The following is a 12,007-nucleotide window of genomic DNA, read 5'->3' on the forward strand; positions in this document are numbered from 1 at the left end:
ACTAACCAGGCAACCTTGTACCAATTCTATGCTCAGATTAATCAAAAGTCAATTTGATTAATTAAAAAAGTATTCTTACTTCCATTCCTTAAAACTGTCTTTCCCAGAGAAGGCATGGCTCTACCTCCGCTGCTGAGAGACACCAATTCATGATGCATAGTGGTACAGAGCCACGGTGTACTGCATTGGGGCTGCTGTGGTCTTCTAAGGGGAATGGGCAGTTGTGCAAGCAGTATTACTGCATTTTCTCCCAGTTACAAATGGGATAAACTGCTTTATGATCTTGGACCACAATCAATCAATCAATCAATCATCAATCAATGGGGAAAACTGTGGTAGCACTGTTTGTGCAACTGCCTATTCTCTCCAGCACTGGGGCTGGAGGAAAGCTGGTCTTGTGGTAGCAAGCATGATTTGTCCCCTTAGCTAAGCAGGGTCTGCCCTGGTTGCATTTGAATGGGAGAATTTATGTGTGAGCACTGTAAGATATTCCCCTCAGGGGATGCAGCCGCTCTGGGAAGAGTATCTATGTTCCAAGTTCCCTCCCTGGCAGCATCTCCAAGACAGGGCTTAGAGAGATTCCTGCCTGCAACTTTGAAGAAGTTGCTGCCAGTTTGTGCAGACAGTACTGAGCCTGGAAGAAGGGCAGAGCCAGGCTGATCTCTTCCCTCATCCATTCTCTTAGGGCATTTTCACACATGTGGCTTAAAGCAATTCTTACTTGGATCATTTTATGGTGTGGATGTGAAACTTACATTGGCCAGAATGCTTGTGCCTGTAACAAATACCTCTTTTCTGCTTTCTCATCCAGCGAACATTGCTCAAATGTTCATATATACAGAACAAGGGATGCTCAAAGGGCATATTAAGCTCTATTTATGAAAACATTTTCTGTATTATGCTATATCTCCTCCTCCCAGCTATCCACATGAAAATGGAAACTTGATCTATTGGGCTGCTTGGATATTGCACTAGCTGCATCACCCCCATGTGGAACAGAAGCCAGAGTAACTCAAATGCAAAACTGGCCAAATCCAGTTTAGTTTTCTGAGTCCTAAGCAGCAGACCTCTATGAACAAATTTACTTGTCTGTTTGTAGTTTAGTCTAGTGAAGTTTAGCCAGTCTGACCAGGGTTAAGAACATGAAAACAGCCCTGCTGGATCAGGCCCAAGGGCCATCTAGTCCAACAAACTGTTTAACATAGTGGCCCACCAGATGCCTCTGGAAATCCCACAGGCAAGAGGTGAGGGCATGCCTTCTCTCCTGCTGTTGCTCCCCAGCAACTGGTATTTAGAGAAATCTTGCCTCTGAGGCAGGAGGCGGCCCATAGCCACCAGACTAGTAGCCATATAGACCTCTCCTCCATAAGAATTCTTTGAGAATTCTTCAGCGTTTCCAGCTGCTCCCTACATCCAAAAGCCTTGGATGTAATTGTTAATGTTTGGTTCATGGTCATACTCCATCATGGGTTTTTTTGGGTTTTTTTTTAAACCCTGCATGCTGCATGCTCCACCTGCAAACATTAAGATGGTTCTGCAGGAAAGGGTACAAATATCAGATGAATACAGACAGTTTGACACAAAAAGATTAAAATGCCACAAGAAGACATATATGGCAAGAATGTAGAATGCCTGTTCACATGTGATCAGAAACTACGACAGGTTTTACAATGGCTGGTAACATTTCTGAACTGGGATTTAGAGGTGATGGAACCACAGGGCTGGCCCCACTGTGAAGTAGGGCACAGTGGGTTGCTTCAGAGGGTCAACTAAGGGCTAGTTCTCAGGGGCAGCAGCCCACCCAGCACCCACCCCAGATGGCCTGAAGAAGGAAGGTGAACTGGCACCATGTTGCTTTCCTCTTTTCTTTCTAATAGAAAAAGAAGGGAGAGGTTTAAAAGAAGGAAGAAACCATGGGTATGCTTTTAGAATAAATAGAAAAAAGAGCCGTAGCTCAGTGTTAGAGCGTTTGCATTGCATGCAGAAGATCCCAGGTTCAATTTCTGGCGTTTCCAAGGTAGGGCTGGGAAAGACTCCTGCTTGAAACCTTGGAGAAGCTGCTACCAGTCAGTGTAGACCAGGGGTTCCCTTCCCAACCTGGGGCCTCCAGATGTTGCTGAACTACAACTCCCATCATCCTCAGCCACAACAAATTATAGTTGGGGTTGATGATGGGAATTGTAGTTCAGCAGCATCTGGAGAACCACTGGTGTAGACAATACTGAGGTGGGTGGACCAATGGTCTACTCAGTATAAGGCAGCTCCCTATGTTCCTGTATATAGGAGGGGTGCCATTTGGTGTTTCTCTTCAGGCAACAAAATGCCACTGGCCAGTCACATGGAATTATGGTGCCATATCTGACTTGTATGCCAGGTTTTTCAAATATTGGTGGCAGCTCTAGATGTCAAGTACATGTTTGTTTGTTTGTCACACTTGTATACCGCCCCAAACCCACGTCTCTGGGCGGGTCACAATGATATAAGCAGTTAAAAACACATATAAAAACAGATGAAAACAAATAAAAACTAACAATTGAAAACTCAATCACAGAATTAAAACCTATAAATTATCAAGAAGCTGAAAAAGCCTGAGTAAAAAGATGGGTTTTTAAATATTTTTTTAAAATTGTCAGAGATGGGGAGGAGTGTATCTCGATAGGGAGGGCATTCCATAGTGCCGGGGCAGCAACCAAGAAGGCCCCATCTCCGTGTGGCCACCAGACGAACTGGCAGCAACTGGAGACGGACCTCCACAGACGACCGCAATGTGGTGGCTTGGGAGAGAAGTGGGGTGGCTTGGGGGGGGATTTGGACTCCGAAAGCTTGTTTGGGACCTCTAATGCAGTTAATAAGTTTCTCTGCAATCAACAAAGCTTTCGCTCTACATATTTTAAGTTGTTGCTGTGATTCAGGAGATGAATAATCAGTTAGTAACATGTTTATGGTAGTTTTGAGACATTCCATGCAATCACTCTGCTATTAGAGTTTTGAAAACTGAATGAGACGTGCAATTACTGGTGGGCGGGTAGACACACACACACGATTAGGTTTTCTTTGCCACAATCCTCTGGACATTTATTTCATGGAAAACCCATTAGAATTCTGTCATGCAGCTTCCATTAATTTCGCTGGCTGACATACTGTGCAGAGAGCTACCCATCCAAGAGGGATGCGGGCTTGCTGCTTCCGAGTCAGCGAACAGCCCATCCGCAGAGCTCCCAAAGTTTTGTGCTTCCAAAGCTGGGCATCATCACTGCTCTGCTGCTACTGCCATTGGCTGGACGTGAGTGGCTTGAGCACCACCCGTACCCCAGCTGCTCATAAGCACCACTGATGATGCTGTGCAGCAGGACAGGCCTGCTTTATCATAAGGTCCATGTCACCATTTGGAAATTGGGGGGGGGGGAGTTGTTGTATGATACAACTGTCTGCACGGAGCTCTTATGATAGAATGGGTCCACCTTGCAGTGCAGCCCCATCAGTGATGCTTACGAGCGCACAGGGGTACAGGTGCTCAAGCTACCAACAGTCCCTTGCACTATATGTGAGCTTGTAATTATGGGAAGGCGAGGGAGGACTAGGCCTCACTTAGAGCAATTGCTGGGTGGGTAGGCCTTTCCTAATAAGGAAAAAAGACTGGAAAATTCAAAGCAAATTGGACAGTCCAGAGGACTGGACGTGAGCTGCACATGTAGCCACCTACTGGGAGCTGCTGGGGAAATGGGAAGGCCTGTAGGGCTGTGCATAAAACTGGATTGCCCCGGTTCAGTTTGAATTTGAACTGGGTTTGAACCAGGAGGGGGTGGTTCAGTGTTGGTTTTGCTCGAACCACCCTCCAGTTCGCTTTGAATTCGAACCGGTTTCGAATTCAAACCGAAACGGAGAGTGGTTCGAGCAAAACCAAAACTGAACCACCTCAGTTGAACTCAGGTTTGAACTGGTTTGAACCTCAAAAAGTGGGTGGGGTGGTATCTGGCACCCATGGGTACCTGCCACCCAGACCCTAAAGCAATCGGACACTCGTACAGTTTTTTTTTAAATGAATTTTTGAAATTTATTTTTATTTTTCTCTCATAGGGTATAATGGTACTCGGACCAGCCCATTATTCCCTATTGTGAAGCACCCATTGGTGCCAAAATCACCCAAACCCCGAAGCATTTGGACACCCCTATGATTTTTTATGAATATTTGAATTATTTTTAATTATTTTTCTCATAGGGTATGTGTCATGCCCTCGATCTCAGACAGCGAGGAGGAAGGGGAAGCTGTCAACTTTTCAGCCGATGCTGGGGTGTCTGAGGGGCAGAGCCTGGGTGTCAGTTTCCAAGAAACGGCTGAGGCAGATGATTCAGAGCAGGCACAACAACCTGAGACAGCAGAAACCGTGACGGGCCAATCAGAAGAGGAGCTATGCAAGCAACCTCCACTGACTTCACAACAGAGGTGTATTACAAGGCAAAGAACTCAGCTTGAAACTATCAGGAGGAGTAAACGCCTCTTGCAGAGGGCTGATAAGCCTTGAATTCTTGCCAGCTGGGAGCTCTCGGCTTGTACTATAAATTACGTCACCAGCTTTCTATTCACTGCTGGAAAGCAACATTTGTCAACTTTCGTGTCGACAGCTTGCAGCCAAGCCCGATAAAGAAGAACCGTGTCCGAGCCGCATCTTGTTTCTGCAGCTCCGTTGGATACTGTGAACTTCCCTGCCAGGTGGCCAGATACTGACAGTATGATGGGACCCGAACCAGCCCATATCCCCTATTGTGGAGCACCTAGGGGCACAAAGGTGGGGTGGGTGGTAGGCACCCAGGGGTGACTAACATCCACAAAACCCCAAGGCAATCGGACACTCCTCTGATTATTGGTGAATTTAAAAAGTATTTTTGAATTCCTCATAGGGAATAATGGGGATTGCAGCAAATGTATAGCTTCACGTTGGGGGGAGGGGGGCAAAGGGGTGGCCTAGAGCAGAGTGTGGTGGGTGATAGTGCCCAAGAGGGGCAAGGAAGCTATCAGAATTATTTGAAAGGAATTGGGCAAAGGGCTGATTTTTAAGTGATTTTTGAAGTTTACATGTCTTTAAGGTTAGCAATGAGAGTGGATTCTTGGTTTGTCATTGAAAATCTCATATGCTACCAAAGAATCTACACTCAGAACACTTCAGAAACAACAAAACCCAGTACCCCATGGGTGAGCAACCCATGAGGGTGGTTGGTACCCTCACTCTGGCACCCAGTGTACCACCCAGTGGTACCCTCACCCAGCACCCCCCAAGTGCAGCTATGGGGCTCCTGAAACCTCAATTCTTCCCCATGGAGAAAAACCTTAAAGCCACTTGTGGGGTTCTGGGGTGGCCCAGCGTGAGTGGTGGTCTAGTGCACAGTGGGTGCCAACCACCCCCATGGGTTTTGTTTTTCTGAAGTGTTCTGAGTGTAGATTCTTTGCTAGCATATTAGATTTTCAATGACAAACCATGAATCCACTGTCATCTGCTAACCTTAAAGACACATAAACTTAAAAAAATCACTTAAAAATCAGCCCATTGCCCAATGCCTTTCAAATCATTCTGATAGCTTTCAAATAATTTTCAAATAACTTCCTAGTTGCTGCTCCCTCTGTCTGTACCTTCCTCCTGTGTTACACTGTTATTGTTCCTGACAGCTGCATCACCTCTCCTTCTTAGTTCCACATACATCAATACCCCCCACTTTAATTCTTTTTCTGGCATCAGAGGTGCTACCAAAAAAATGCAACTGATTTCTAAAACTTAATTTTTACCTGCTACTGTTGACACTGTTGATCTTCTTGCTCCTCCTGCCCCCATTGCTTGCCCGCTGTCCCTGCTGCTCACCTGCCCCGTGACTGCACTTTGCCCCCACTGCTCATAGCTGGTTTGTGTGGGTTCATTGGTTCTCTCTTCATTTGAGCGAGCAGCCATAGAACCCATCAGCACTGTGTGATCCAGCTAACAAATGGGACACATGCATACCTAATCTGGGTGCATGAACATGGCAGATGGCAGCGTTCATTGGACACCTTTGGACACCAGTACCACCCGTGCTACTAACGCTCACATTAATCCCTTGCTACCCTCATTTTCACTCTCCTCTGTATTTTCCTTTCCACAGTTGGATTTCAGACTGTAGGTTCCTTGGGGGCAAGGACTGATGTATGTATCAAATAGACATCAGGTCCTGTTCTCTGGAGTTATTGCAGAAACAGTGAGCTACTCAAGTACTTCAAAGTGGAGAGAGGTAAGACATCTGCGGAAGGATTTAGAAAGTCAATGCCACCCTGTGAAGCTGTTTGAACTGTCTCCCTTGGTTGGTGTTGGCAACTGAGTTGAAGGACTCTGATCACAAGCAGACTAACATGTTTAATGAATTGCCAGATGGGCTCAATTCAATACACTGGCACATGCTGATAATGTTTTTGGGAACTGGATCAGCATAATTACTCGAGGGAATAAAGAACAGTGGAAGATGAAGAAAAGGAGCATGAATCCTTTCATCACCGAGGCATGTGGTAATTGCTCCTTCAAGTTTTAAATCTGTCAAGTGCTAAACTCACAATACTTAGAAGTAGGGATGATTCATACTGTACCTTGCCGAAGCTAGATAGATACAGCTTCTCTGTGGCTAGTTCCCACAACTGCTCCAGCCACATCTGATTAACAGACTTTCACAGGATTGGTGGATCATATGGGAAGTCCCAGGGATGGCACCATCAAAAGATGTGGCACTTATGGGAGAATTTCCCATGGGATCCATGCAATTCACATGATTCATTTTTAAAAAAATGTTATCGGAGCAACATGGAATCTATCTACACAGAACTGTCCACTTTGGCAATATATAAATGAGGCCATAGAGAGCTAGCAATAAGCCCTTTAGGGAGATGTAGCGGCATCCACAATGCGCTAAACACACTTGGGGAGCTGTGCAGCATGTCCGCCAGTGTTGCCAGGGATTGCAATTCCTGGGGAAGGGTTTATTTGAATGCAAGCAGCCACTGTTGATGCCTCTATAGTTTTCCCGATCATCCAATTATTAATAAATCTTTGTTGTTGTAATGGAGTATAACTCCTTATTGGGTCCTGCCCTAATTACATGCTCTTGATGGCCTAAGACAGCTCAAGCCTTTCTTGTAGAGAGGGGTTTTCCACTGCACTCTCCCAGAATATTCTCTTGGAAGGTTGAATCTGCTCATATTAAAAAGTAAGTGGTGGCAGCCTACTCTGGACTCGTCACAGCTAGAGGCATTTTGTATTCCCGCCCGCCCCACCCCACGCTTTGATCATTACAAGCCACCATGTCTAAGGTCATCCATTCCTAAGGTGCTCAGTGAGAAGTAGCCAAAAAAAAAAAGAAATTTTAAAAATCCCAACAAGAGCCCATTGGGTGAGGATAAAAAAGTTTCTGTTTGACTCCAAATAGGCCACCAGCTAATCCCGCACTGAGCATTGGGTAGGTGGGTAGCAGTGTTCCCTCTAACACGGATTCCCAGATATTGTTGGGTACAACTCCCATAATCCCCAAGCAAAAGCTACTGCAGCTGGGGATTCTGGGAGTTATAGTCAACAACATCTGGGAATCACTGTTAGAGGCAACACTGGTGGGAAGGTGGGTAAATTCTGAACTACATTAACAGTGGCAGCTGGGAGGCAGAGCCAGCATATACAGCAGCCACCCTGGCCCCCACCAATAAGTCACACAATATCATGTAACCTTGCATGCTGGTATCTCCTGTGCCTTCAGAGGCAGGATGCAACTTGTGCAGAGGCGAGGGGACAATGGAGCAAGGGGGGATGACCGTCTCTCAGCTGCCAGCATCTTTAGAGCGGGGTCACCAAGGCACCTTCTTGCCTTTGGCCAGGGTACCGCCTTGCCCCCTCCCACACCTCTCCTGGCTAGGAGCGTGAGGTACACCCCTCTCTTCCCCAGTCAGTGTTTCATTGACATGCTGGATGGGCTGGGGGTGGGGGAAGCCCAGCCAGTGAGCATTCCAATGAAACACTGACTGGGGAGAATGGGAGAGGGTCTGAACTGACCCTCTCCTGGGCAGTAGCCACACCCCCTGCATCTGATGTCAGGTGCAGGGGGCGTGGCCAATACTGGGAATGAGGTCAGTCAGCCACTGCAGAGTTTCCTCAGTCAGCGGTTCATTGAATCACTGGCCTGGAGCTCTTTTCCCTGCCTCCGTGCTGACTGGACAAACTCTGCAGGGGGGCAGACTGGCTCCGTCCCCAGTATTGGCCATGCCCCCTGCATCTGACACCAGATGCAGGGGACGTGGCTTAGGGCACACACAATTAAAAATAAAAATGGGCAGGGAAGCCAAGGGCAGGACTTTGTCCTATGGCCATAGGTAAACTTTGTATACCCCTAAACTTGTGACCAACTGTGCGCTGTAAGGAGCAGCACAAAGTTGTCTGTGCTTGCAGGTGCTCTTAAATAGGGAGATGATAATTTGCAGGGTAGAATGATACAGTTTTCTATAATGTTTGTTTCCAGAATGACATTTGTTGGATCTACCAGAGTTCCCAGAATCTCAGCTTTTATTTAAAAGCAAGGGAAAAAAATCAAGTTTTAGATCAGGGGAAAAAGCAAGTTTTAGATCAGGTTGTAAAAAAAGATTTAGAAAAATGAAAGTGGAGGCAGAATCTGATAAAACTCAGATCACAGAGATAATCTGAGTGTACTTGGAGAAGCAGTCTCTTTGTTCTACTCGCACATTTTCTTTATTCCATTTGCAATTTGAGTTGAGGGCATTACTTTTACTTCAATCTTTAAAAACCCCAGTTTCAAGAATACCTTGCTGATTTTCTTAATTGCATGCTAAACCTAACATGCTAATTTTGGAAGACAGGCAATGAATGCAAAGTAATTTATATTCATTCATCACTGAATCTGCACTAACATTTTGGACCATCTGAAATAGACTTCAAAGGTAAGAAAAATGTGGTTTGTTAGGGATAAAATGTCCTTGCTTAGCAGAGAGGGAAACAACCCTGCCTTGTAAAAAAAAGAAGCAGCTTATTTTGTGGATAGCTTTTTATGAACTATTTTTTTTTAAAGGAAGTGTAGCTCAATAAGATGTCTGCCATGAGGATTTATAAATATAGTTCTTTGATTTATTAGTCAAAAAGGAACTCAACGAAAAAGTATAGGTAATGACATACAGAGAGAGAGCAAAGTAATTTTCAATGAATATGGAAGCTTGATCAAAGGCTAGATGTATCATGTTGAACTAAAATTAAAATGGAAAATTATTATTTTCCTGCAGTTGTCTCCATCCTATTCATAAGCAACAAATGTTTCTGTCTTTTTCCACCGAAAAGCCCTCTCGCTGCCCAGCCTATCCACAGCAAGAAGGGGTGGTTTGAAAGTCCATGGCGGGCTGTGCCAAGACTTAGCAGTTTAATGCTAAGTCAGCTTCAGCTGATATGCCAGCTGTGTATTAATCAGCTCCGACTGATACGCCAGCTGCATCTGTTTCTTGAGGTAAAAAACCTCAGAACAGTGTTACATATGCTGGTAACCTCCAGACTTGACTACTGCAATGCACTCTATTTGGGGCTGCCTTTGTGTGTAGTCCGGAAACTGCCGTTGGTACAGAATGCGGCAACCAGGTTGGTCTCTGGGTCATCTTGGAAAGACCATATTACCTCTATACTAAAAGAGCCACAATGGCTCCCAGTAAATTTCTGGGCAAAACACAAGGAGTTGGTTATAACCTATAAAGCCCTAAACAGCTTTGGTCCTGGGTATTTAAGAGAAATATCCACTGCCCATTGAGATCATCTGGAGAGGTTTGTCTGCAGTTGCCACCAGCTCGTCTGGTGGCTGTGCAGGGACAGGCCTTCTCCAGTCCCACCCCGAGACTCTGGAATGTGCTCCCTGCTGAAAAGAGCCTCCCCATCCGTGACAACCTTTTAAAAGTCTCTAAGGACCTTTTTTTTTACACAAGTTTTTTAACTGGACTGTGGCTTTACATTGTTTTAAGGTTTTCATTTTTAATCTGTTTTTATGTTGGTGTAGACCACCCAGAAACAGAGGTTTGGGGCGGTCTACAAATTTGAAAAATAATAAAAACAAACAAACAAACAATGCAATACCAGTTGCTCATGGACCTGATAATCCATAGTAACATAGGGAACTGTCTTATACCAAATTAGACCATTGCTCCATCTAGCAGAATAGTATTGTTTACACCAGGGGTTCCCAATCTTGGGCACACAGATCTTGTTGAAGTATAGCTCCCATAATCCCTAGCCACAATAGCCTTGCTTTAGTGTTTGAGTCTGCCACCAATCTCATGACCATCAGGATTGATAAATCAGCTGAAAAATGGTTGTGTGTACTGCTCTTTAGCTGGAAGTAACATCTTCTTGGCCAAATGCTTTCTTTGCTGCATGATTTGATCATGAGCACGCCTGCCTTCTATTGCCCTGGAGATTTATTTACGGATGCATTTTTTAGCTACTCTTTAGCAACATTCCCAGAGTGGTATACAATTACGAGAACAAAACAATGGAACAGAATAAAACAGAGCAAAAAAAGCACAGAGAGACAGATGGCCCTGCTCAGATTGTTATAAAGTGAAATACACTGCTGCTAGCAAGCCAGTTCAGATATCATGTGGAACCATGGGTAGAGCTTGGTTCCATGCAATATCCTCAAGCCTCAGAATCACTCTAGCCTCATTCAGATGTTTTAAAATCACTGTACTGTAGCTCTGTATAGGAGGGAGAAGGGGGAGGAAGTCCCACCCCTGCCATGTCAATCAGCAGTGTGCCCTGCCCATCATGCTTGCAGAGGTTGGCAACCTTATCCCAAGCAAACATAGGGCTCATTCGGACACAGCGTGAAACCTCAGGTAAATGAACCTGTAGTTAACCTGTGAAGGCAGAAATCACTCCTCAGACCATTGTTCAGCAAACTCCAGCTTCTGGGCAGAAGGACCCCTCCCTCTTCCTGGCCCAACAAGGGGAATATCTTACAGTGCTCACACACTGTATTTGAGCTCACTGTGCATATGCAGCTAAAATAACCATATGTGTAGCAGTAACATCTCTGCTTCTGAAGTGCCCATTCCCTTTCCCCAGGAAGTACTCTGTGTGACCTGGATGTAGTTCCCCAAGGGCTGTGTGACCCTCAGGGGCCTACTTCTGGGTCGCACGGAGCACTTCTGGAAGTAGAGGGGGACTGGTGAATATTGTCCCCTTGCATGCGTTTCAGAAGCAGAACACTAGCACAGCACCTATCATTCTTTTAGGTAATGTACACAGCGTCAGGATGTCAGCCTCTGTGTTTTCAGTATTTTGCACTGTTTGAGGCCATTTGGTGAAAGGTGGTTTTACAAATGCAAATGCAAATCTGAAACAAAATAAAGAAGTCTCAAGCACCAGACCTCTCTGACAAAAAGCTAGGCAAGATATAGAAAGTGTGAAGAGTGCTTAAAACCAGAGGTACATACGTAGGACTCGAACTCCGTGCTTCAGGGCTTGCACACGGCTGGGTTCTATGGACATGCTGAGCACGGTTTGCTGCCCTCCAATAGTGCACACCTGGTTTTCTTGTGAGGCTTGCTTGAACATAATGATGAGCTGGTTGGCGATGATGGTGTTCAAGACGGAGATGATGGCCATTGGGAAGACAAAGGAGATGAAGGTGTTGACCTGCAAGGGGAAGCGAGAGAGGCAAGAAACACTGACATCAGTGTAGCATCTATTGCCTTCCTTAATAAGAGATAAACCTGCCCTGAAAATGGCAGTGTGGCACATAAATATCAGAGCACAGGAAACTTCCATCCATCAAAGGCATGCATTCAGGTGGCAAAACCTGGGGTGCACGTGAAGACCAACTCTCTCTTTCTCAAATGCCCAATTCAAAAATCATGCTGTATGAGCATACAGATGTCTGTACACTTGTACACGTGTTTGTGTGAATAACTGTACCTGTGTTCATTTTAAAAGTGAACCTGGATACAGGCCTTTCAAATCCA

The 12,007-nt window shown here is 45.4% G+C and overlaps 1 protein-coding gene across 1 annotated transcript in view; it reads right to left on the minus strand.

Annotated features, from left to right (window-relative positions):
• NTSR1 (neurotensin receptor 1) overlaps window positions 1–12,007 on the minus strand; it is a 159,994-nt gene that overhangs the window by 13,773 nt on the left and 134,214 nt on the right. Inside the window, exon 2 of the mRNA XM_053243111.1 lies at window positions 11,480–11,681. Within this exon, the coding sequence (XP_053099086.1) occupies window positions 11,480–11,681 (202 nt within the window). The remainder of the gene's footprint in view (window positions 1–11,479; window positions 11,682–12,007) is intronic.

Source organism: Hemicordylus capensis, chromosome 4, assembly GCF_027244095.1.
Source record: "Hemicordylus capensis ecotype Gifberg chromosome 4, rHemCap1.1.pri, whole genome shotgun sequence".
Lineage (NCBI taxonomy): Eukaryota > Metazoa > Chordata > Lepidosauria > Squamata > Cordylidae > Hemicordylus > Hemicordylus capensis.